General features: G+C 37.5%; 1 protein-coding gene across 1 annotated transcript in view; it reads right to left on the reverse strand.

The window, feature by feature from the left end:
* The window catches only part of CNTN5 (contactin 5), a 462,010-nt gene that overhangs the window by 233,987 nt on the left and 200,420 nt on the right, over positions 1–27,603 (reverse strand). The window contains exons 9-11 of the mRNA XM_015571441.1: positions 16,140–16,276; positions 13,708–13,837; positions 11,510–11,660 (exon numbers count right to left, since the gene is read on the reverse strand). Coding sequence (XP_015426927.1) covers positions 11,510–11,660; positions 13,708–13,837; positions 16,140–16,276 — 418 coding nt within the window. The remainder of the gene's footprint in view (positions 1–11,509; positions 11,661–13,707; positions 13,838–16,139; positions 16,277–27,603) is intronic.

Below are 27,603 nucleotides of genomic sequence, written 5' to 3' on the forward strand. Positions count from 1 at the left end.
TCCCCTCAACAGGAGTTCCTCCGGGAGTTTGACCAGGGAGTGAGGCCAGCCGAGGGATGGGAAGGAGGTCCTGGCCAGCAGCCTACAGCTGCTAGGGACCCTACCAGTGCACACATTTTTCTTACAAATAAAGAAGCAATGTCTTCAGGTTTATTTACTTACTGATAACTATGCAAAATGGGAGGCCAAAGATTTCCTACATATTTTGTTAACTCTTTAGTAGTTTTTTAAAAGTGAATTTTAAAGTATATATGTCAACCAGTTTCTTATAATAGATATTGAAGGCTTCAAAATACCCTATATAATAAAAGCATAGTATGCACATTGTCCCCTCAACCAGGAGTTCCTCCGGGAGTTCAACCAGGGAGCGGGGCTGGCCGAGGGATGGGAAGGAGGCCCCAGCCAGCAGCTGGCAGCTGCTAGGGCAGTTTTTTAACAGTGGATTTTAAAGTATATATGCCAACCAGTTTCTTATAATAGATATTGAAAGCTTCAAAATATCCTATATAATAAAAGCATAGTATGCACATTAACAGAACAGTGGAACTACCAGTTGGCAGGGGGTGGAGGGATCAGTAGTATAGAAGACAAAATTATAGCTAAACCTTAACATTCTACATATTTTTCTGGAAAAGCACAAAAAATTCCATAATCAAATCCATTCTCAGATATTCTCATACTGTCTGCCCTTATTCCATTTTTACTCAGTTGTATACACACACACACACACCCCTCACAACACATTAAAATCACCTTTAAAACAAATAACGTATTTAAAATATTAAGCAGTACAGCTTGGGACACAGTGGGTGTCTAGTAAATACTACCTATCTTTGCTACTAGTTATCTCAGTCCAATGCCTCAGCCAGTGTGCACAGGAGGATGCCCAGCCAATGGAGTTACTCTGGCCAGGGTTCATGCTTTAATTTTCAATTTTCCTATTTCCTTATGCTATTAACATCTCTCTTGTAAATAGCTGATTGCTAGGTTTTTATATCAGTTCAATATTTATAGTGATTTCTAATGTTTGGGTTTACTGTTACTAAATTATTCCATACTTTCTATTTGTAGCTCATTTGATACATGATATATACATTTTTTTCTTCTTTGTTTTTTGATGGGTTAATTTTTTTTTCATTACTTTTACTTCCTTAACTAGTTTGGAAACAGCACACTTAACCTCAATCCTTCTATTCATTGTATTAGAAATTTAAACCAATTTAAGTTTAGCAAATTCTAACAATATATTCACCTATTTCCAAATAATTCAAGCATCTCAGAATACCCTCATTATTGTTTCCAAGTTCTTTGTTTTTCCAGTTTTGTGAAATTAAGAAGTTTTATTGATTTCTATGGCAAGTTTAATTGCTCCTCAGCCTTTTGGTTAAGATCAAATGTATATGGCAAGTTTTATTTACTTTGACTTACGTATTGATACCTTCATTGCTTTTCATTTTTTGTTGTACCTCAAGTGCCTGGATTCACTTCCTGCAAGGAACTGCCTTAACTACATTCTTACATGGAACTATTCAGGCCACCCAGGTAGTATCAGTCAGAGATGCTGTCCTCTAGAGAACAAAACCTTAGAGAAAGATTTCCCTCTCCATTCACAACCAAGACATGTGACAGATAAGTTTCCTCATAGTTTTCTGAGTAGATTTATGTCTACTTCAATTTTATGTTTCAGGGTTAGCCATTCAATGGCCAGATGTTACAGGAGGCATGCTCTGCATTTTGCCTCCAAAAGCCGCTGCTCAATGTCAGTAAATGCCCTTGAGGGAAAGCCAGCTTCCCTGCATGACTTTACCTACAGGTAAGCTCAGATCTTGGCTCTCCCATTTTCTCCTGACTTTCTTGCCAGCGCATTGATAAAATCAAGCCATTGAATAATATTTATTTATATGTTTTATATTTAATTCATCAGTTCAGTGTTTTTTTTTATTTGGGGAAGATTGGGGCAATATTTCATATGTTTTTCTATAAAAGAAACATATGGTTTTTAAAATTACATAATACAAGTAGATGCCCCCAAATAGAAGCGAATTGAGTCCTTCAAAGACTGCTGTTTGACTACTAAATGAAGCATAAAATCAACCTGTCTTTCCAGGTCCTCCTCAATTTGTCCTCAGCTATTTCAATCTCTCCAGCTTAATTCCATTTCTACACCCAATATATATAATGGCCAACAGATAGTATTTACTTTTCACAAAAGTGTCCCTAATTCATGACTATGCTTTTGCACATTCTGAACTCACTTTCTAAAATACATTATTTCTCTATGTGTCTAAGTCCTATTCAAGAACCATTTGGAATTGCAGTTCATACAAGAAATTTCCCTCATCTGCCAGCTAGGTTGTATTATCTCCTCTTCTTAACTCTCAAAGTTTTTTATTATGTAGGATGGACCAAGATAGACCAAGTGCTGTAGACCAAGTGCTGTATGAGATCCAAAGAGAGCTGTACTCTTAGTCTGGCTCTGTAACTTGCTATGTGTGTGAGCTTACACAATCTCTCTGTGACCCAATTACTTTATTTAAAACAGGGATAATTATATCTTCCTTGCAATGCTGCCTTATTTTGAAGATTAAAATATGCATATATAAAGTAGCCAGCCTGGCTGGCGTGGCTCAGTGGTTGAGCATTGACCTATGAACTAGGAGGTCACGGTTCAATTCCTGGTCAGGGCACATGCCCGGGTTGCAGGCTTGATCCCCAGTAGGGGGTGTGCAGGAGGCAGCCTATCAGTGATTCTCTCTCATCATTGATGTTTCTATCTCTCTCTCTCTCTCCCTCTCTGAAATCAATACAAATATATTTTAAAAAATAGCCAGTATTTAATAAAAGGTAGTTATTATTGTTGTTACCTTAATTATCCAGTTAATAATACATATATAATGTCTATTAACTATCCTGTGTGAATAATCCTATATTATTAAGACTTTAAATATCATGTGTAATAGTTATCTATGTATTAGTTTAATGCCTATTAGACAGTACTTCCTTGGGGGATGGGATTCTCTTTTACTTATTTTGTTATGGACTGACATAATATCTTACATAATTTATATGTTGAATAAAGTTCTTATTTCACTGAAATAACTAACTGAAAAGAACAGTATCTATACCACCTGGCAGTAGGGAAGGGAGAAGTGGAGCTACTATTTACAATTGGGAAGAGAGAAAAACAAAAACAAATAGGTACCTGAGACCTCCAGATACAGCCAACATATAGGTCAACTTAAAATGTATTTATCTCTCATCTGTTGATCAATCTAGTTTCATAAACAACTCTGTTACTCTAGCAAAGAGAAGTAAATATGTTGATGGTACAATCTGTTTCGGTTATCTTTTATGGAAATAAGCTGCAGGTTGTTTTCATTGCCATCAAGGTTATCAGTCTGTCTATGCCCTCCTTTGTAACCAGCCATCTAATTCCCATTGTGAATAAACCGCAGTTAAATTAGATTGTGATTTATGCAAAAACTAAAAAGAAGCGACGGTATAACTCTCAGAGGAAGCAAAAAAATCTCCATCGTAAAATACTTTTTTTCCTAAACACCCTCAGAATCTTCTCTTCTCACTCTTTTATATTCACTGAAGAGCCACTTGGGGAGGTAGTAGGATCAGTCAGTAGCATGTACTTAGATGCTTGAATTCCCCAGTATTTTAAATGTTGTTTGTATTAAGGACAAATTAAGCTGAAAGTTGTAGTCTGGGGGGCTTTTGGGAAAGAAAAGCCTTTAAGCAATTAATGGCTTGTTCCAGTCCTGCCTGTGTGAGGAGCATAACCAGGCAACTTGTGCAGCAATTTATAGTTGCTGGGGTAAATGAACCATAGTTAGAAGTAGAATTTATGAACTGTTTGCTAAACTGGTAATTAGCTGGAGATGTAAAGCCCCAAACTGGAGGTGTTCATAGCACAACAGAGCCAGAATTATTTTGTGTCAGTTACAGCTTAAAGTAATGAACTTTCTCAGTGTTATCTCCCTTTGGGAGTTGAGGCCTAATTTTTATATATATATATATTTACCAATTAAGAAAAAAATAGTAAAAACAAAAGACAAACTGGTGATGAGATCAAGACAAAAAAACTTAGAAGACCTCTGAAGAGGAACCTTTAGACTTTCCTTTGACCAAGAATCATTGAGTAGCAGTTCCCTTGGTTTCTTACAGCTCAACTTTATGATGAATGACCTTGGACAAGTCACTTCACCCCGTTGAGTTTAAATTTTAAAACTGTGGATATTGGGGATGGCAATATCTGTATCAGAAAGCTGTGAATTGGCACATGCTGAGAACTAAATTGGGGCTCAGAAGTCGACTTAAATCATTCATGTAACTTCCAACTCACTACAGCTTCTTGGTAATTGTATCTGCTGCAGCATTTCCAATGGTGAGAAAGCATGAGAAGAGAGTCCTTTTCTTTGAGTTAGCATTTCAAATGTTACTGAGGTTGAAGGGGAGGAGAGATAAGAGGAGAGTCTGAGTAAAGATGAAAAGGTAAGAAAATGAACATGTTTTGGGAAATTGTGCGTGCCCAGTATAGCTTGAAGTTAACATTTTTGGAGGGTTTTTCAGGGGTGGAGGACAAGATATATGTTGATTCCCATCCTCTCATCCTTATAAGTAGGAAGAGGTAAATTGAATCCTATATAATTTAAAGTAGTTGTTTTGTTTTGTTTTTTAATCCTCACTTGATGATATATTTTCCACTGATTTTAGGAAGAGTAGAAAGGAGGGAAGGAGGGGACAAAAGAGAGAGAAACATCAATGTGAATAGACACATTGATGGGTTGCCTCCTGCACACCCCTGATTAGGACTGGGGATTACACCTGCAACCCAGATACATACCCTTGACTGGGAATTGATGCACAGATGACACTCCAACCACTGGACAACACCAGGAAGGTTGAGGACAACTGCCCTAAACAAAGGAATTCACTCTCTTTTTGTGCTCGATTCTTGTGCTCTTGGGACTTGTTGCTCGAGGCTTGCTCTCTCGGGGTTCTTGCATTCAGCTGTATGGCCCATGGCCATGCGGACCCCATACACAATGGACTAATGGACTGCAGTTAGCCTGATGCTGTACTGCACCCGGCTCCCACATGGAAAGGAAACTCTGGACAATGGCCCTGATTTTAGCTCTACTGAAACCCCAGCGACACTTCTTTTATGATTGGATTAAGGAAAATGGGACTTTGGAAACCCAGGGGTGTAATTCCACACAAATAAAGCTTTCTACTATATCACACCCTCCTGTGCAAGTCTCAGAAAATTCCTTTTCTCAGGAGATAGCAAGAAATCCATCCCCAGAAGCAATTGGCAGAGACAAGCCATACCCTTCTCCGGGGACATAGGGAGTGGTATCTTAATGAGCCAACCTTTGTAGTGGGGCCCAATTTCTGACTCGAATAGTCATGGTCATGCAGTCAAGGTTAGTGGAAGATCCCTCCTACTGGCTTCTTATTTTCAGAGAGATGTAGTGTAGGGGTCTAGGCTTAAACAAGCCATTGAGAATGTCTTAATTGAGCCTATTTTTACTTAAAGGAATGATTTCTCCTAAAGGCCAAGTATTTGTTTATATTCATTAATTTCCAATGCTGCTATGACTTTGCTTTTCTATTGCGTATTTACTAGCATTTTAAGGGAAAAGTGGTGACCTTAATCAGAGTCTTATGCAGTTTGTTTTTATTGAAACCAGGAAGTCAGCATCCTAACCCACTGTAACACATGTAAGGCTGTGTCCTCCTTGTCTCTTTAAGCTGGGTAGACCTATGGAACCTCAAGTCACCATCCCTGAGTGATACACATCAGATATTGTAAGCACATCATAGGTATTAAATCTTATGTAGTCAGCTATCGTAATAACTAATGTCATTTTGGCCATTTTATTTCCTTTGAAAGCATAGATTTTAATTTACAAAGGAAGTGAACAGATATATGAGTGCTCATTTTCCCTCATTGTACTATTTCTCGGATACAGAAAGAAACCAAGATACCTAGGGTCTACATTGTTTTATGTTCTTAATATGTAAGAGACATTGTCACAGAGGAAGCCACAAAACAGCTTGTTCATTAGAAAACACAGCATGTAGGTGGAAACAAAGGGACAGAAACAAGACCCTAATTATACCCATGCATTCCTCCTCTTCCTTGGAAAAAGAAAGAAGGCCCAGTTTCCCCCTCAGTAACAGTGTCCTTTAGGGCTTACATTAAGAATATATATTTCTCCGTATGTCTGTGCGTCGGTATGTGAGCCTGATCATTGTTGTCTAATGAACACAACATGAATTCCCCCTAGAAGTCAACTAATGGGCACTTCAAGTGCAATTTTCTATGCGTGTTAAATGAGTAAGTAGAACACTTCGCTGTTCGGAAGCTGCTTTGGTGAGCAGGGAAATATTACAAGGGGTTTTGGACCAGTCTTTCCTCAGATTACAGCCCCATAAAGGAAAAATTACGCTACAATACTGCCCCTCCATAGGGTAATTTTTACTTTCTTGGATGCAGGATTTCTTTAGCACCCATTTGAATTACAGTCCATTATCTCTGAAACTGGTACCATCCTCCCTCCACCACCTAGAAACAAAAACTGGCATTTAAGACAGTGTGGAATTTTAACATTTGTGAATAATTTTTAGACATATATGGCATATTCTATGGGGTTCTATAGCAGTTTATACATGTGCAGTTGGAAAGAAAAACAGAATAAACTGTGTTTTCACCCAAAACTACGTACTCTTCATTTTAGCCAAGATTGCCTTTGTCCACTTTGTCTTTGTACAGGAAATTGAACGTGAAATAATGAAGGCTTAATATTTGTGCACTGCTGGAGTGCTTCTGGGTGATTATATTTTAACAAAAGTTAATGGCCAAGTAATGGGAATAATGAGCTGAAGTGAAAATCCAATATAAGTTTGATGAGCAGAACATTCTGAATGAAAGTATACTAGAGGAGAAAAGCCCCACGGAACAGTTCACGTCTTAGTATTCTTGGAGCGTATTGGTTTCAGTATTGAAATGGACATGATTGATAAAGGAACCTAAGTGGATATGTGCTGCTGATCTTTAAAAGCGACTGGGCTAAACCTGAAGATTCCTTTGAGGAAAGAGAAGACGGGAAAAAAGAGTAAGAAATGTCTGTAAAAGGCTTCTCTATTTTCATGAATTCCCTGGGTATATTCACCTATTTGCACATTGCCTATAATGCTGATTGTGGGAGTAATAAACATTCAGCCTGCTAGCACTGATACTGAACTTGGAGTAGGGAAGGTTGGTGAGAATGGCCATGCCAGGAGGAGATGATGAGAAGTGGTTTGGGGCTCTGGTGGACAAAGAATGTCAATTTAGGGACATAGATTTATGAATAACAAAGTGATGACAGGAAGGACCTAAAAGATGAAGCCCAGATAACGACTTAAATCTTAACTATCCTTCTCCTTAATTACTGAAGGAAGAAAGGGAAGTGATAAAATTTTCCAGAGCTATTGATTAAAAATTGATGCCAGGATTCAACGAGTCAAATGTTTAAATGATACCATCATCACCACCACCACTATCCTCAGCAGCAGTAGTGTCATTATCACACAAGTAACATTCTTAGATCACTTAGTAAATGCCATATACCAGCCAGTGCATTTTACATGCAAAGTTTCATTCAATCCTCACAACCCAGTGAGGTTACTCTTGGCTTCCAACTTCACAAATAAGAAAATAAGTAAAGTAACATATAGTCTGTAGGATAAGCAGGGCAACCAAGTCCTGATATACACTGGGTTATACTGTACCCACAATGTTAAATTGCCTTGTAAATTATAAATGCTATACACTTTAAGCAGTTATCATCATTAATATGATTTACTGTTTAAGCAGCAGTTTATATTGAAAATTCTGTCATATAAACAACTCATTCTATGATATAAATAGCAAGCAACTACAAATAACTCACAAGCTCTAATGTAATCTATTTTCTTATATATTTTAGGTGTATCATTTAGGGCCAAACTAATGAAATATTTTGTAATACATAAGCAGGCAACTTATTTGTTAATCAATTTTTTCCTAAAAGTCATATTATGTTCTAGTTACTACTTATCAAGTTTTAAACTTTAAGATAACAACTTATGCATTTCCTTAGTGAAATAAACACACAAAAATGCTGGGTTTTAAAGACACTCCCCCCAAAAAGCTAATAAAATCTGAAAGACTCAACCAAAATTTGGTAAAGAATAAATAAATAAACCAATAAGTTATTTGGCAGTTTGTTGATAAAATAAGTGATTTCATATTAACCTTCAGTTGTTACAACATTGTGTTTACAGTTTAGAATTAAATTGCAATTTATTCTAGATTCAAATTCATCTTTTTGAATTTCTGATATGTTTTCAGATGTTGAGATGATATTTTCCTGCAATTAAAATATTTCGTGATATTTTAATGCCATTGCTCATAACATAATTTTGTCTTAAAACACTATATTTCTTACATTTAAATATTTCTTTAACCACTTTTCCCAAATAAAATACTAGCCTTTATTTGCCCATATAGGACACTGCCATTTGCTCTTTCAATATTTAATTTAGAATGAACCTTCCAAAACTGTGAACATTGTGAAAGATGGACAAGGCTAATTTATTTGACTTTTTATTTCCAGTTGTTGTAATTTGGATGAATGAGGAACATACAGGCTGTTCCCAAAAAATGTATACACACTTTAAAGCTGGTTGCTTAATGGATATTTCTTTCTTTTCAGATATAACCCATTGGAATTAATAATTATTCAAAGTGTGTATACATTTTTTGGGATACCCTGTATTTAATGTATATCACATAAATGGTAAATATACTTATCTTACAATAAACCATAATTTAAGTCTATAGTCCAAATATGAAATATATTTGCAGTTTTAAAAGCTTTAATAGATTTCTAACATCTCCATTTATATTTAAATTATGTTTACAACTCTTATCAAATGATTGGTGAGCTTTAAAGAGAAGTTATCTAAAATTTCTGTAAGAATGTAAGTTGCATATGTAACTGAGATCCCACTTTAAAGAGATTATGATATATACATTTGACATTTTAATTTTCAAGTTTCCATTCATATCTTAGAATGTTCAGTTTTCCATGCATCTATGTGTGCCTTCTACTTTGCTTTATGAAATTCATTCTAATATTTAAATCTTAATCTCTTATTTTAATTCTTAACTGTTTAATGGTGTTTTTTTTTATATTGGGGTAGGCAGGGGTGATCAGGGGTGGGGCCAGCCAAGGAAGAAGGGATGCAGGGGGGAGGGAGGGTTGGCTGGCCACCTCGCCCCCCATCAGGGTGGGAGAGGCTGATCAAGGGCGGGGCCGGCAGGGGGAGGGGTTCACGGGAGGTTGGCCAGCCAGCCCCACCCCCGGATCAGGTAGTTCGCTGGCTGCAGTGGGCATCATAGTGACTGGTCATTCAGGTTGTTATGGCATTTCCGATCGCTGGCTTTTTATATATATAGATTAGACTGTATTCTTCCTGAAATCTGGGATTGCTCAAGTGAAAACAAATCATATAGCAGTAAAAAATCATATTTTGCAAGTGGTCTTGTTGATTTTAGTTGTAAAAATACACTCTACCTCCAGAGTTGTTAAATTAAACCACTTCACAAACCAAACACATCTGAGTAGGCAAAATGCTAAGCAAATGTGGCCAAGTCTTACTTTTACTTGAATAAATAAAAAAACTATTTCAGATTCCTCACTGGCTAGCACTTTGACCCAAAGTATTGACATCTGGAAAACATGAGTGGTTGGAGTTTGAGGCCAATGTAGTCTCCCCCTAACCCAAGGGGTTACCAGTGAGGAGAAAATCAATCAAGAAAACTGGTAAATTCACAACTTTGTTTTCAACTTCCAGAAAATAAAAAGTTTATATTTGTTGTAATAGGAAACCCGTAATATTGTTCCTCTCTCAATACATTTGCTTTGACAAAGGAGGTGCCACCTAATTTTTTAAACTCACAGTGAGATGTCCATGACTAGATGATGAGGAACTTTCTATGATGAACTGAAATAAATAGGACAAGCTGCCTGGGCCACCCACAAACAAGCCTTTCAAATGGGATGGCTTGCACTGCTGTGGCATATATATTTTGATGACATACGATATTTCAATACATTCAGAAAAAAATGATACCAAGCAATGTAAAGTATTTGTTCTCACAATACAAAACAAACAAACAAAAACAAAATAAATAATCAAACAAAAAAAGTTTCTTCTGCTTGAATAAGGTTTGTGCCAGGTTTTAAAATATATTTCTATAAGCAGCAACCCCCGAAATTCAATTCCTTCCCGTGTAATTCAGCCATATGCAACACAGATCTTGCAGTTTGTTATTCTGCCCACCACCTGGCCCCCTACTCTGAGTTAAAAGATAAATTCCCTTTCAAAATGAGATGCCCAGTGATACTACCCACATCCCTCTCTGAAGATACCTTTCCAGGCAGCAGAGGTCCTTGGGCCCAACCTGAATCTAGTTTATCCTCAAATTAGTTCATCAGACACAGGCAGTTAAAATCAGTATTTCTTCAACGTGAATGGCAAACAAAAACATTTTTTAATAATTTCAAATATTCCAAAATTACTTTAAGAATTATTCAAATGGACCCCTAATGTTGACTTTAATTATTTAATTATATGATTACTTAGACCCAGACAAACATAAAACCAGGTATAGAGTCCATCATTACAGATCAAATGAAAAACAAACTCTAAGGCAACATATTCAACCCTGTTTTAATATATTGGAGGATATTATTTTGCCAAAGCTGAGTCACCATTCGCAACACCAATATGGCAGTAGCTGGAAGAGCATGGGACTTTTGACCTAGGCATACATTAATCATTGATTCTCTAATCTGTTTTTCATTGGTACTTCTGGGATGCCCTTTTAGTTTACTTACCAAAGACAAATCTTTACACATTATATATTACTCTGCACATTTCTCAATTGCCTGTGGTTACTGAAAAATCCTGTACTATTTTGTATCAACATTACTGAAGAAAAAAAAAAGGCAAATAGGCACAAATTTTAATTGGAAGTGTTCCATCTTAAAGTAATTATCCAAAAGATCCAGAATGTGTTTATGTTATTTTTAATGTTAAAATTGAAATGAGAACAGAACACAATCTCTAAAAATTATCATAGATCACTTGGGTATCCCCGATTCTGCAGACCCAAAATGAAAACTCAAAATAACTCACTTAACACAAGTGTTCGCTTTCTTCATAACCTGGTCAAGTTCTCAATTGGTGCTGAAACACCACAGAGGTAAAGTCGTCTCGCTATATTGAAGTAGACCTTTGGGTTCTTTTTACTCACTATATAGACAAAACCATATTTCAATCTGGTCATGAAAATATGTTTCACAATTACCGCAAGCCTCTTTCCTGCATACTATGCGTGTATCATCAGCAACTTCAAAAAAAATTGACGTTAAGAGTTTGGATTATGAAATAGACATCTAACCTTTTATTCTCTCTAATTGCTTTGTCTCCCTTCTTCCAAGAGATGGTTGGTTTTGGAGAGCCTTGGGGTTTGCACTCTATGACGACTTCCCGGCCTTTGGTAACAATTATTGCTTTCTTCAACTGATTCAGTGCAAAAGTGGGAGCTGAAGCTATTAAAAAAATGTTAGTTCTACCAGAAGCAATGACAATAATCTCGAATGTATGATACATCAATATTTTGCAACTTTTTTCTTCTGGGCTACATTTCTAATAAAATCATACAATATTTACACAGATAAAAGGCATTCAGTTAATTTTTTTAATTAATAGCTATCTTATTGGTTGTCCTTTTCATTAGTATGTGATGGTTTCATAAAATGTGGAATCCAGAGACAAAGGCCGTTTTTTAAAAAATGACATGCTTTAATTATGGTGATCAACTTTAACTGCAAAAGACTAATGAGCACCTTGGGCAAAAGGTGAGGGGGTCAGCAAATCAAGTCTATTTTGGGCTTCCTCTGGAAAAATGGAGTTCCCCTGTGGAGAAGACAATTCTGTCATCCATTTCCTTTTTGTGAGTCTTCACTAAAGCATATTTTACTTCAATGTTATACACAATTGAACGCAGTTTTTAAGAAATGGAAATACATTTTTAAGAAATGGAATAATTTAAATTTCAATCAAAAATTCTATTTCACTGTTTGCAATTATTCACCTAGGTCTGCTCATTCATTAATATTATTTTTATTGTATTCTTATCAAGACACTTTAGATTACAGTTAACTCCATTGTGCAGCTGTGGTTGAAGAATACATGCCACAGTGGTCCTAGCAAATTATTTTTAAAAAGCACTTGAATCTATAGGAAACCTGAAAGATATACCTACAACTCTACTGTATCTGAGATATTTATTGTACCAGTATGACACTTTTGTGATTATTTCACAAGCACTTTATGTCCATCACATAGCAATATAATGCATGACACAACAACATGAAACATATGTATACCACATAAAAAAGATATATATGCAATTGAGAGGGTTAAGAAATTGAAAGAAAAGTGAAGGATATTATGGGGGAATCACAGGCAACATTTTTGATTGCCTTCTGGAAATAGAACTTACAAAAGGTAATTTTGAAAATATGTCTAGGGACTAAGTGTTTCTGAGTAAAAGATTAACTGAGTGAAGGCTGAATCAGCTTTTTAACTCAGAAATGGAGTGCAAGCTGAAAAGGAAATACATTAATATCTTATTGATTAGTTTTAGGGGACTCAAATATAAACTCATATCTATTTTGGTTATAATGTAGAAAAAAAATTAAGTTTAGGCATTCATAATTTAATAAGTTGACTTATGGCGTATTACATTTAGCTAATTTGTAAATGGTAAGTTCCCAGATTTCTGAGATCTTGGGTGTTTCTGTTAATGTCATGCTTTGGGAATGTAAGCGGAGAATAGAAAGTACACTTGGGCTTCTGATCACTTTGGAGAGGCAGTGAATTGAGACTCCCTAAGTATCTCCCTTTGTATTATAAACATCCCAGAACCAAAGTTTAAAAATCATCAGAGTGGGAAAAATTAAATCCATTCCAGCAGCCCAAATATGCTCAATCTTGGTAGCCTATTCCACGGGATTTTATCTTTCCTGTAGTAAATAGTGAAACACTATTACTGCCCTGGTTACATTCTTATCAAAGGTGCAACCCTATGAAACAGCTATGCCTGGCCTCAGGAAGGCTTCCCACTCTATGTTAGGATGGACATGGTGATGACCCAGGATGAGAGGTGCTGTACTCTGGAGTCCCGCCTACTGGTAGGTAGGAGCCGCTCAGGAAAGTATTACGCATTGCTAAGGGGGCAGTGAGAGGCTGCTTGAAGTATACATTCTGATTCCCTAACTCCGACATCCTTCCTTGAAAGTTAACATATATTTCTTATGATTTCTTTAATGCCATGGAAAACATGTATGGTGTAACCCTGTTATGATTAAAACAAAAGTTAGAAAAGCCTTATAATAAAAGTTATGGCACACACTATACCCAGTGTAGACTTGTCCCCTAAAGCTTAAAAAAAAATATTAGCAAGACATAGTATTTTTTTCAATCCAAAAAATAGGCTTTTACAATCACACCATAAAACTTCAGTAGAGTGAGAATTAGAGCATGGAAAGAAGCCATGCTTTCTTCCCATTGATTTATTTAGAAATTGCATACCTAGAATTTTCAGCTCAGCACTTGCATAAATGGCTCCATATTTATTTTCAGCCAAACACTGATACATCCCAGCATCTGACTGATTCACGCTGTGGATCATCAGTACTCCATTAACCATCTCAACCTTACTCTGTAATGGAATAAAAATATTAGAGATAGAAAGTGAGCAAATCATACAGATTCTGCAGTTACCATCTGCCAGACCAAGAAAAAAAGCCTGCAATTAATGCAACTGAACATTATCTGACAACTTAGCAAGACAATTTACTGCTCCTTATTGTATTATAAGGCCTCATGTAAATTCGAACTACTTCTTAGGAGAGAAATTATAACTATATTTTTCTGTAGTTGTTCCTTCGAGTTTTACTTTTAGTTTTGTTTTTAAGTGGAGCTGCTTTTGTTTGCTACACTAGCTGAGCTTGTGAGGAACAACCTTCAGATGAAGCTTTTATTTGAATTCATTTTATAAAGGAGAAGCAGGGGTTCCCATGGCAGAAAGAATTGAGGCTAGAGATACATAGAATCGAGGTTAAATATAGCTAAGGTCATCACAAAGACCCCTTTACTATATTGATCCGGTCAGGAGTTTGTCTTTTCTCTCATTTCCCAATAAAATAACACAAATAAAAAACTGCCCCAGAACTAGATTCTGTATAAAATTATTGGTAAAAAAAATATGAACTTCATAATCAGAAGAAACAATACAGGAGACAGAACATTGAGCATGTGCAAATTGAAATAAATCGACTCCCTACCCAAGAGGCAAAGAGCACATTTAAAAACGAATTTTAAATGTTGTTAAACAACCCGGTTTCTTGTCTACTTAATATCAAGTAAATCATTTTTAAAATATTAGTGACCAGTGCTTTGATTATCAACAGAGATGCCAAGTAACTTGGCATCATTTTCAGAATAAACCCACTCCCTTTGCAGATGTATCATCTGCCAGTGGAATTGATGGAATTTACTAGAGCTGGATGCTGGCAGGAGAACACATGACGAGCACAGTCCCTTCTCCAAGTGTATCTGGTATCCGTGGGAAAATTAGAGAGAAAGGTTCCCGGCCTCTCACTCTCAGTTTTGTTTTGTTTTTAACCAGCTCCATAGTTCTTGTTAACAGTTCTATTTGTCTGTTTATGTAACTGCATTTGTTTTGGCCTAACTGGCTTTAGAACGAGGGAATGTTGGAGCTGGATGGGACTGTAGGGATGATCTGATCTAATCTCTTCATTTTACAAAGCAGCAAACTGAACTCCAAAGAGGTAAAGACAGACAAGAGGCCGCTGGGAAGAACCTGTGCCCAGGATTTCAACGTTATCCACATCCCTCCATTTTGGCCATAAATAGTGCACTATCCCCCCACCCCCTCCCCGTCTTTTGCGAAGGCCAAAAGTAATGGAAAGAGTTTGCTAAAATTATTACTATTATTCTGAAATTAAATAGTAATTGACTTATTTTCAAATTTTGTACATATTAAGTTGTTTTTATAAATATGCATATTTCCTAAAAAGATATTTAAATGTATGGGTAGCAGGATGCCACAGTAAGAACTTGCCCAGAACACAGACTACAGGGTTCTATTCCAGTCCCCCTACTGGATATAGGATCTTGGGCAGGTCACTTTACTACCTGGGGTTGTCTCCGTCATCTGCAAAGCAACAGCAACAAGCTAGATGATGTCTAAAAGTCAGCTAGAAATGGCAATGAGTCTATGATAAGCACTTATATTTTCCTATGAATTTATAGGATTTAATACAATTTAAAGAAACAATGCATTATTTTAAAAACTCTAGTGTAATTAAAATAAAAATTGTCCCCCTGTTTGGATAGCTCAGTGGGTTACAGAGGCATCCAGAAATGCCAAGGTTACTGGTTCGATCCCTGGTCAGTGCACATATAAGAAGCAACCAATGAATGCATAAATAAGTGTAACAACAAATCGATGTTTCTCTCCCTCTTGCTCTCTAACATCAATAAAAGTCTCTCTCTCTCTCTCTCTCTTCCTCTCTCTCTCAAAAAATAAATAAATAGCCCAGACGGTGTGACTCCATGGTTAAGCACGGACTCAGGAACCAAGAGGTCACTGGTTCAATTCCCAGTAGGGGGTCAGGGCACATGCCTGGGTTGTGGGCTCAATGCCCAATGGGGGGCATGCAGGAGGCAGCCAATCAATGATTCTCTCTCATCATTGATGTTTATCTCTCTCTCCATTTCCCTTCTTCTCTGAAATCAGTAAAATTATATTTTAAAAAAATCAATAAATAAAATTTTTTAAGAATTATAAAAATTGTTTATATATTTGTGGTATTTCTCACTCCAAGTATCTCATAAAGCCTAAGTAAGAAATGGATTTCAATAAGAAGGAAAGAAGGTTGCCCTATTTGTAATCCTGCTAAAAGTACACCAGGAGAGTGAATAGTTGCCAAAAGTACCTGAGTTAAGAGGGGCACTCCGTTCTTCAGCCAGCGGTATGTGGGCCTGGGTTTCCCCGTAGCCTTACATTCCCAGCGGAGAGGGCTCCCACTGTCTAACTGAGTATCATTGAGCTTTTCTACCCAGTGTGGGTAAGCTGTAAGAATTTAAGCAATAAAAAAGGATGATTTCACTTTTCAAACACTTAACCAAATTCACAATTCCTATGAACGTATTAATTGCATTACAAATTTTTATCAATTCATGTAACCATAAGTATTTGGAAGAAGCACAGCCTTCCATTACACACAGAACTCTCATTTCCTGTGTAAATATAAAAATGGAATATATATACATATATGTACAAATACATACATACATGTATATATATAAATATATATATAGCAGTGATTATATTTTGATCATCGCAAGCTAAGTATATCTTTTTTGACATTTCTCTTAGCAATATATATATATGTGTATATATATATGTATATTAATCTATTTTTGTTGATTATTACAGATGTATAATTGTTTTATCCCCTGCAAAACAGTGGCTAAATTCTCCCTAAGGTGCCAGAATCTGGTTATCAGGAAGTCAGACAATTAAACATTGGGGCAGCAACAGCACAGGTTGAAGTAATGCAACAGGTCCATTTACTGAATAAATGGTCTGCTGGGTTATTTTTCTCCCCTAAACAGAACCTAAATGGCTTCAGAAAGTTAATTTGCAAATTCAAATTTTAGTTGATGTACATATTTATATACTTATTAGTATTCTTCATATATATTATATATATTAGTTTTCAAATTGACAACAGAGAAAAATCCCTTTATCAAGCAAGAGAGAGACTGCAGTTCAAAGCGGCTATGAACAGAGAAACAGCCGGAACGGGGACCTGCAGGGAGATGCTCTCGCCTGTGGATGGCCTGCGGGTGCCCAACCCAATGCTTGGCACCTGGCTGGGCTGCTGAGTTAAACACGTCCGCAGAGTAGCTGGGCTCTGACTTGGCAGAGAAGATGCCCACGAAGGGTAAAAGGACGGGTGTACACCTGCTTTCAGGGCGGACCCCAAGGCGAAGTGGGAGTGGTGGGCGGCTCTGCGAGGAGCCATCCGGCGTGGGAGTCGGGCCCAGGGTTTGTAGTGGCGGGTAAGTACATTTGGGGCTTGAAGAGACTACTTTTAGGAGCGAAGGGCAGAAGTGTCCCCAGCTGCAACTTTTGGATTCCGTTGCCAAGTTTCCATGAGTTGTTTTCATCATAGTTTGCTAAAGAATCTGATGCAGGGAAAGCTAGCTGGATCTCACCAGGCTGTGGGCACCTGTCCTTGATCTATGTTGGTAGACAGCAGGCACTGGAACACTAGGGAGGATGTAATCCTGATAATACCCCCCAATGTGTTTTTTAAGGAACCTGGAGCACAACCATGTGATGTGCCCTATTGAGCTGCCAAATATAGAGGATGCTAACTTTATGATGAAAGCCGGGACCGACAAAGATGGTTCTTTTTTTTTTTTTTAACATAGCAGCTAATTTTTATGAATAAGTAGTAAAGAAAAAACAAAATAAATAACCATTTCCTATTTATTGCCCCCTCTACCTACTTTTTCCAGTTTTGGCAATTTCAAGAATGTGTCCTATATGGAGGAAGCAATTTTTTGCGTTGTGTCTCTGACTTCTACCTTTCAATGTTACTTTGTTGAAGATGTTTATAACATGACTAGAGGCCCAGTGCATGAAATTTGTGCACAGGTAGGGTCCCTAGGCCTGGCTAGCGATCAGGGCCAATTGGGGTCTTCTGGATGCTGGCTGGGGCCTCCCTTCCCTGGCTGCCGGCTGCAGGTCAGGGCCTTCGTTTGTTCTGCACCAGCCCCTAGTGGTCAGTGCACATCACAGCAAGCAGTCGAACTCCCAAGGGGTCACTTTGCATATTCGCCTTTTATATATATAGATGAGTCAGCACAGGTTGCTTGCTTTCATGGCTCTAAGACTTAACATACGGTCATTATCTAAACAAAAAACACTATGCTTAATAATTTCTAAGAAATAAAACAGAAGAATTGTGTCATGGCCACTTACACAGACTTGTTTTCTAGATTGGGATTTAATATGCTTTTCATTATGATTTTGTCATATATAGGAGTAGGGAAAAGTAGGTTTACAGCTATGAGTACCCCAAACAGAGTTTAATTTTCTATTATTATTCATTAGTTATTGTGTTTTTTTCCATGCAAACAACTTTATTTACTTTACTAGAGGCCTGGTGCACAAATTTGTGCATGGGTGGGGTCCCTCGACCTGACCAGCTTGGAGGTGGGAGTTGGGGGAGAGGGAAGGGACCACAGGAGGTTGGCTGGCCTCAGGAGGTTGGCTGTGGGAGTGCACTGGCCAACAGGGGGCAGCTCCTGCATTGAGCATCTGCCCCTTGGTGGCCAGTGCACATCATAGCTACTGGCCAGTTGTCAGGTCCTCCATTCTTTTTTTAAAAAAATATATTTTATTGATTTTTTACAGAGAGGAAGGGAGAGAGATAGAGAGTTAGAAACATCGATGAGAGAGAAACATCGATCAGCTGCCTCCTGCACATCTCCTACTGGGGATATGCCCGCAACCAAGGTACATGCCCTTGACCGGAATCGAACCCGGGACCTTTCAGTCCGCAGGCTGACGCTCTATCCACTGAGCCAAGCCGGTCTCGGCAGGTCCTCCATTCTTAACAATTGCTTAGGCTTTTATATATATAGATTTACTGCAACATCTGCAAGCAAAATGTGAAAGAACATTCAAGATAAAAATGAAGTCTCGGAATGAAGGACTAATTACACTGAATTCAGCTTTGTGAAGCATGCTTCCTTAGTTTGTTTATCCTTCAGTGTGTGTTTTAGAAATCTTGAGTCTGACCCTAATCAAATTAACCTACTTAACTCTCAATCTACAGATTTGTAAAAGCCATATCCTGAAACTGACTTCTGTTTCAACAGAAATGCATGAACATTATTTTCTGGAAATAATTTGAGACTTAAGAGCTGGTGTTATCTGGGTACATCTTGAAATGTCTGTTCTCTTTACCTTATTGACTCTTGTACTTCACCTCAGCCTTCAATGCCATTGTACTTCCTTGCTACTTAATATCTTGAATTCTGGTATGAAAGATATTGCTTGATCTCTGTGTCTTTTCCTGTGCATATCATGTAGTGGGTATGTTCAAATATATTTCATTTGATGAAATCAACATTTAAGTCACATATTGGATAGTTGTAAAAATACAGTTTATAACTTAAAAAAAGAAATAAGTCAATGTTGTAATTGTATGAAAATCTTATGATATAAGTAAAGTGTCTTTCCTCCATTTCTTGACTTTTAAAATAAAACTACTGGGGGGGGGTGGGGGAGGAGGAAGGGACTCTTTGTCCACAAATATTCTATTTGAAACAATTGAAGAAATAAACATAAAAAATATTGAACTGAATTGATTATTTCTCTCTAGCAACTTTTTTGGCATTAACTTATAAAATGTTTTACTTAGTGCTAGCGAGGACTTTGATCATTGATTCACTCACCCCATATACAGTTCCTGCTCAATCTTGGAGGTTATGATGGATGCAGGACACCTATGTCCTATATTTAAGAAGTTTATACTGTGGTAGAAGAGGTGTAAAGTCAATGCCACATGAAAGGACAGCATAAGAAAGGAAACAACATGTGCTGAAGGAAATTGCACATGGATATCAGAATAGGGGTCTAAGAAGGACAACAGATGTCCAAAACCTAAGCCAGTTGAGAAAGGAGGGGAAAACGCAAGAAAATCTCTCATTTATAAAATGCTAGTCCTAGACACACTGAGCTCAATGATCAATTAACCCTTGCAATATTGATCCCCAAAATAAATATATTTCATTGTATTAACCAGGAAATTTTGGCTCAGAGAAGTTAAGGAAATTTACCCAAAGTCCCACAGTAAGAGCCAGTAACTACTTTCACAAAGTCAGACATTTCTAACTTTAGGGAGTTTATTTCTCCCATCCCATTATGAAATGTTAAAAAGTGAATTGATGGGCTATGCATATAAGTTCCCCATGGACTCAGACAATAGAGTGATGAAGAACCTGGGAGGGGTGGGTATGGGGTGGAGGGTGTCAATGGGGGGAAAATGCAAACAAACAAAGGGAAAATCAGTAATACTTTCAACAATAAAGGTAAAAAAATAAAATGAAATAAAAAAATAAAAAATGAATTGATAGCATGTGCTGTATCCCTAGTGTGTTACTTTCAAACTTGTCTCTAAATGGGAATTTTGTCTTTAGTAGCTCATTGGTCTTCCAGCCAAAATAGCCTGGCCTTTAGGGAGGCTTACCTTGGGATAGTCAGGATTTGTAGGCCTTTGAATCTACTCTGTGATTCAACTTCAAGTCTAGAAGCTTTCACTCAAAAACCTACCATAGTGAGCTTCAAATATTGGTTCTGGTTTTTTTTGTGTGCCTGGCTTCCAAAATTAGTCTCTTTGTAGTTATGTGCAAAACATAGAAATGGTCAGATGTGAAAGCAACCTTAAACTCTGCTTTCTCATTTGGACTTTCTATAAACTTTCCCACTCTTGCTTTGCCAGATAAGTTCAAAGCTATACACGACCCCTGTAATCCAGAGACAAGATTGTTGTCTCCCCAAGCACACCCTGCATCTTCTTCAGATTGCTCAATCCACATGGAATATTTTACTTCTCTTCTCTGTCTCTTTTAATTCTACTCATAATTCAAGACTTTGTACAAGTAATAGAAGGACTATTAACCCCAACCTTAAGGGAAGTAATTGCTCCTTCTCTGGACACGTACAGTTCTTACTCACTTGAAAAATAATTACATAGTCACTTATTCCCTCTCTTCTGTTGCTTACTTAAACTTATTGAATTTTTTAGTTATGGTTTGACACCCCTGCTAGATAGCAAGATCAAGAGCAGAGTTGACGTAACATTTATATTTACTTTAGACACAGCACTGACCCACACATGATGGTTGATTACAGGACATTGGTTATATTTGATATGTGACTTAATGTACTGCAACTAGTGCTGGGATACCCAGTTTGTGGGAGTGAAAAAAAAAATTGAAAGAAATTCTTTAAGAGTTACTAAAATGAAAAATTAGAAAAGGAAAAAAAACTAACAAATTAAAAACTGGTCATCTGGAAAAGAAATCAAAATAATGTTTGTCCTAACGTAGAGTCCTGATTCCAAATGACTTTGTCATAAGAATCAACAAGTGGTCAATTAATTGTAAAAAAAGAATTTCTGACTTCCTTTCTTCTTTGAATATTTATTGGAAATCACAATTGGTGCAATGCCTACCACCAAGAATGCAAAGATAAATATGTTACAATGTCTGTCAGCTCAAAATATAGTGGATGACACAGAAACGTAATTAAAATATTATTCAAATTCATTCTGCCAACAATTCTATGAATAAAAATTGCCTATTACTTTGCCCCCAGAATTTAAAAAAGAAAAAGCTAGTAACTTTTTTTCTCTAGCTTTTGTCAAGCTACCTATTTTAGGGTGTGAACAATTTGAGAGACATATGGCACTGTAAGCCCAGAAGCTGTTACACTCTCACAAGATGCACTGTACATTGCCAACTACTTATGTGATATGTTCGAACTTCAGATCAGTATCTAGGTTATAATTTTAAAACACAAAGCAGATGCGTGTAAAGGGAATCTTGCTTATTATCTCTTGTCCTTAGAAATTCTGAGAATCTGTTGATAAATGCTGACTGTTATTGCCCTCCTTCATTGCTCCTGTACTCAAGTGTTGAGAAGCCAACATATTTTATCCTCAGAGCTCATTCTCAATATTAGCGTTCTCAGCTGTGGGCCAGTAAGAGGTAACTTGGTATATTAGAAAGATTACAGAGTTGGGGTAAATGTAGGTTCAAATCCCAGTGCTACCAGGCCCTTGCTCTAATATGTGATTAGGAATGAGTTATCTAACTTCAATTAGCCTTATCTGTGAGCTATAGATTATAATTCCTATTTCAATGGCCTACAGTGATGATTGATATAACAAATATTGGTTAATTTCCTCCCTTAATCCATTGCTCATACAATAACTTGAACTTTATTTTCTATCAACTATGAATATATTTGGTATCATTTTCATAACAACAGAACTCAAGGTGAGAAATTTTCTCTAAAGAGGATTGCAAACATTTTCTTTATGGCTGAAATTATTAATTAGATAGCTACAATTTCACATTATTTTCTATGGTAAATCTTTAATATATTTTAACTAGAGGCCTGGTGCATGAAATTTGTGCACTTGGGTGGGGGGGGACATCCCACAGCCTGGGCTGCGCCCTCTCACAGTCCAGGAGCCCTCAGGGGATTTTCAACTGATGGCTTAGGCCCACGGGGAGCTGGCCTAAGCTGGTAGTCAGACCTCCTTAGTGCTGCCATGGAGGCAGGAGAGGCTCCTGCCACGGCCACTGCATTTGCCAGCCGCGAGTCCGGTGAGCAGCGCTCCCCTGTGGGAGCATACTGACCACCAGGGGGCAGCTTCTGCATTGAGTGTCTTCCCCCTGGTGGTCAGTGTGCATCATAATGACCGGTCCTTCTGCCATTTGGTACATTTGCATATTAGCCTTTTATTATATAGGATAGCTAAAACATCTTTTAAAATCATGCCTGCAATAGAAAAACACAATTTGGAAGAAAAGAAAACTAGGGACTGAAAATTAATGAAAAGGACAATGTATAAAACAGTCTTCTCTAGCAATTAGAGGTGAGTAGAAGGAATTAACTACTCTTCACCCCCTTCTCATCCTACGCCTTAGTTCAGGTCCTCGGTCTTTCGATGAGAGGTAACATCCTACAGTTGGGTTGATTTCTGGTGGCATTGCTAGTTCTAAGTTGGAATCTGGTTCTACTGCCTATTGTGAATGGGACTTTCAGTGATAATCTCCTTAACCTTGCCAGGCCTTAGGTTCCCAATCTGTCAAGCAGGAATACCAATTCCTAGGGGTTATTTGGGCTTATATTATGCAAAGTACCTAGTAGTACAGTAGCGTCTAAAACATAAGCTCTTGGCAACTCTTCGTTCCCTTCATTAGTTCTTTTAAAAAAAATTACTAATTCAATGTTATTTCCATTTTAACCACTAGTACATTATCCTTGGCTTGAGGGAAAGATTCCCACCAACTCTATGTGTTCCTGAGATACAAGCCCAAGAATACATTTGAGGCCAAGTAATCCAGAGACAGTTTATCCACAGAGTGAATTATTAAGACAGTTTCAAATAAGATCTGATAAACTAAGTGTCTATTAGAGGTTCAAAAATATTAGAGTGGATGATAGCTATGAAAACCGATACTAATTTTTTCAAAATCAATAAACAAGAATAAAATGCCACTATGTATTCACCTACATATTAGCAGTTTATAGGTCTGTGAATATGCTATCGTCTGCCAACGTGGAAACTGCTATGCTCACCCACCATGGATTAAGTCTAAAGTCTTCACATTCTTTACCTTAATTACCTTCATTAGTTCTTTGATCTCCTGACACTTATCTATTTACGGTATACCTTGAAGAATGGTGTGCGTATCTAAGCATTAATCTTTATAATAAGCATAGATTTATAATAAAAATCATCCATTCTGTGCTGAGTGTATGCTTAGTGCTGGAAAATAGGAATAATAGCAAAAGAAAAAATTAGTCTTTGTCTTGAAAAAGCTTTTCTGTAATTGAATTGCAGACACCTACAATTTATAAGGACACTGTCCAGAGATTTTACAAACATAAAAAATAACAACTATAATGCTACATTGCACTAAAAATAAAAACCTTATTGAACATTTAGTGCAATGCAATGTAATTTTCTTTAAGTATCTTGGGTACAGGTATATTTTAATACTGACATATTTCTGGTCGAAATAGTAAGTTTAAACTATTTAGCAATCAGCTACAGTGCCCTTGCTCTACAGGATGACAAATTACTAGTTGGTGGGTACATGACATATACTTAAAATCATAGATCGCACATCTTTATGTAATAAGATTTTTCTGTACACAAATACCCCCTATTGGGATCTCTTTATGTATAAAACTGCTTGAAATTGAGCTTCCTTCCCACCTTCCTTCTTTCCTCTGTCTTCCTCCTCCTTCCCCTTTCTTCTCCTTTTGTATCCTCATTCTTTTTTTTCTTTCATTGTGATTGAGAACTCTATGAAGCAAGATTCCACTTATATTGGAAATAAGGACCAAAAGTTTTGTGTGGCTGGTTAAAACAAGGTGTTTTTCATTAATCATCAGAAACTACAGAAAAAATAAAGACATCATTTCACCCATTACACTATTCTATAGTACAAACAAAAGGCATATTCCACAGAATAAGTATGCAGTTTTTCTAAGATTCAAATTCTTACCAAAATTTTGTTTTAATTTCTTGCTAGTTTATTTTTATAAGTACTACATTAAAAATTTTATATAATAATATACATGGAAGTTTACCTTAATTTTTACTCATTTAACTAACACGAACCTCTTGATTTATGTTGTATTATTTGGTGTATGTTTAACAATACAGATTCTGAGTAATTAACAATAAAGTATGTGGCCTAAATCTATACCTAGCACCGATATTAGCACTCATTTTCAATGACTGGACAAAACTATGAGGCCAGAAAGGTTGCCTTAGAAGCTTGATTCATCTTTTGCATCTAACTACTGCACATTGAAAACACTCCCATAATTGTCCTTCCGAAAAGAAAGTGAACCTGAGGAAAGACTATGTTTTCAGTCCTGTGTGTCTATTGACCACTTAGATAGAAAGGGTCAGCCAGCCTCTACTTCTTCCAAGGTCACAGAGCTTCCAACAGGACCATTCTGAGAGGAGATTTTAAGTACAATCCGTGGATACAGTGGAACCTTTCTGCATCATGCTATCAGTACCAACTGCCAGGCAGGTGGAAATGTTAGCCAAGATTTTTTCTGTATTTTACAGAGTTGGATGGGTGAGGAGCAAAAGCCCTCCTGGCAAACACAATGGTTTTAAAAGTACAAAAGTTGAGTAAACCTATAAGCCAGTGATTTCTGGATGGGAAACAGAGCCCTGTTCATAATGCCCCTGCAGTAGACATCCGAGGCAAAACAGGACAGGAAACCGGCCTAAACATGGGCTACAGAAAAGGCCACATTCTCCGAAGATACCTTCCCACAGTGTCAGAAATACATGCCAAAGTAGCTGGCTAGCTCAGTTTCTCTTTCCAGTCAACAACCTTAATTATTTTCTATCAAAGTGATGCATGCTTTGGGCAGGTGTGTCTGCACCCAGCTGGCCTAGAGTGCACAGCTAATTGTGCGTGACACGGAGAGCCCACAGTTATTGCTTAGCAGCATGTCTTCTCACCAGAAGGGACACAAATCATATCGAGTAAAAGCAATTGTTTCTACTCTTTCTAGCAATATTTGCCACCACCTATGAATCAAGTATCTGGGGTGTGGAGGGAGCAAGTAGAGTAGTGCCCATAGGAGCTTCTATCCCAGACTGTAAATCTAATTCTTATTTAGGTGTGGACCATTCTTCATAATACAGATTTTGGGCTTTTCCAAAATAGCCTTAAAAGTAACAGGCACTCATGTGTGTGTGTGTGTGTGTGTGTGTGTGTGTGTGTGTGTGGTTTTGAGTAGCAAAGTACTAGGTGAACACTTGTCTTTAGGGATCAGATTTTTATCTGTGAAGATTTCATCCAAATATAGTATCCATGGCCTAAAAATAACCAAACCAGGGCTACTGCTTCAATCTTACAAACTTCTAAATTACTTCATGTATCTTTCTTCTAGGATGCTGTCCCCTGTTTAGCCTTTAAGGTACAAATCCTCTGGAAGCTTTTCCTAAATCCCAGCAGAATGCAGTAGACTGTACTCCTATAATCTTTTGCACATGCCTTTATCACAGGAGACAGTATGCTCAGCCCCAAGGTGGAGTTTGCTTTTCATCTAACCAATGGACCATGAGTTTCTTCAAAGCTCTGATACAAGCAGTAATAGGCACTTAATAAACAATGATTAGATCAGTGAATGAATGAATAAAAAGTACTGAATTCTTAAAGGTGTTGGTAAGAGATAAAGAAAAAAAAAACAGATTGAGTTCAGATATTAATATTTCAAAATACTCTTTAAGAGTCCCTGTGAAGAACATTAAGCTATTTAGGATAACTGATCTTGAGATACAGTGACAGTCATAGTTGCTTGAAAGAATCAGCTGAATATGTAATTTGGACAATAATTTTATATTGGAAGCATCTGTATCTGCTTATATCACTACTAGAGGCCTGGTCTGTGTCCTCGCTCAGTTCAGGACCCCTCGGAAGATGTCCGCCTGCTGGCTTAGGCCTGCTCTCCACAGGGAGTGGGCCTAAACCTGCAGTAGGACTTCCCTCTCGCAGTCCTGGACCCCTCACTCCTTACGGCCCGGCTGCATGCTGCTCCTTACCACTCAGCTTGCTGCTCCTTAGCGCTGCCATAGAGGCGGGAAAGGCTCCCACCACCTCCGCTGCGCTCGCCAGCCATGAGCCCAGTTTCTGGCTGAGCAGCGCTTCCCCTGTGGGAGCACACTGACAACTAGGAGGCAGTTCCTGCTTTGAGCATCTGCCCCCTGGTGGTCAGTGCACATCATAGCGACCAGTCATTCTGGTTGTTCCACTGTAACAGTCACTTAGGCTTTTGTTATATAGATTCTGGATTATTCTATTCCTCTTTTTTTTGGTGTCCTCACCTGAGACATAGAATTATATCACTTACCCATTATCTATAATGTTTATTATAAAAATATGTAAAATAGATACAATTTGTGATCCTTAGATGTAAAAAGGAAATTGTAGATATTTTTGAAGTAGGCTTTCCCAATTCTTACACACAACCTGGTTGACTCTTTGGCATTTTTGGACAATATAAACACTTGCAGGCTTCAAAGGCTAGTTATGATACAGATGTATGAATTGTCAGCAAAGTTTTTCTGTAAAGGTCAAGAGAGCAGGCATTTTTTGGGCTTTGCATTATCTCCTCTCTGTCCCAAATGCTCAATTCTGCTATAGCAGTGCAAAAAATGACATGTAGTATGGAAGCACATGAATGTGGCTGTGTCCCAATAAAATTTTATTTTTGAAAAAAGACATCTGAGCAGGATATAGTTTATAGGCACTACATTGTTACTCTTGACAATTGTTACTCAGGCCAAGGGTGAGAATCCTATATAATAAAAGAGAAAAATGGTAATTGGGGTACGATGATACCCTTTTCATTGGCTAATCAGGGCTATATGCAAATTAACTGCCAACTCAGATGGCAGTTAACTGACAACAAAATGGTGGTTAATTTGCATATGTAGGCACAATGCAGGGAGGAGAAAGGGAAAGCAGGAAGAAGCCCCCTGCCACTGATAGTGATCGGAAACCCAGGGGGGAGCTAAGAGCTGGGGGGCAGGGCAAAGGGAG

This window comes from Myotis davidii, unplaced genomic scaffold, assembly GCF_000327345.1.
Source record: "Myotis davidii unplaced genomic scaffold, ASM32734v1 scaffold8, whole genome shotgun sequence".
Lineage (NCBI taxonomy): Eukaryota > Metazoa > Chordata > Mammalia > Chiroptera > Vespertilionidae > Myotis > Myotis davidii.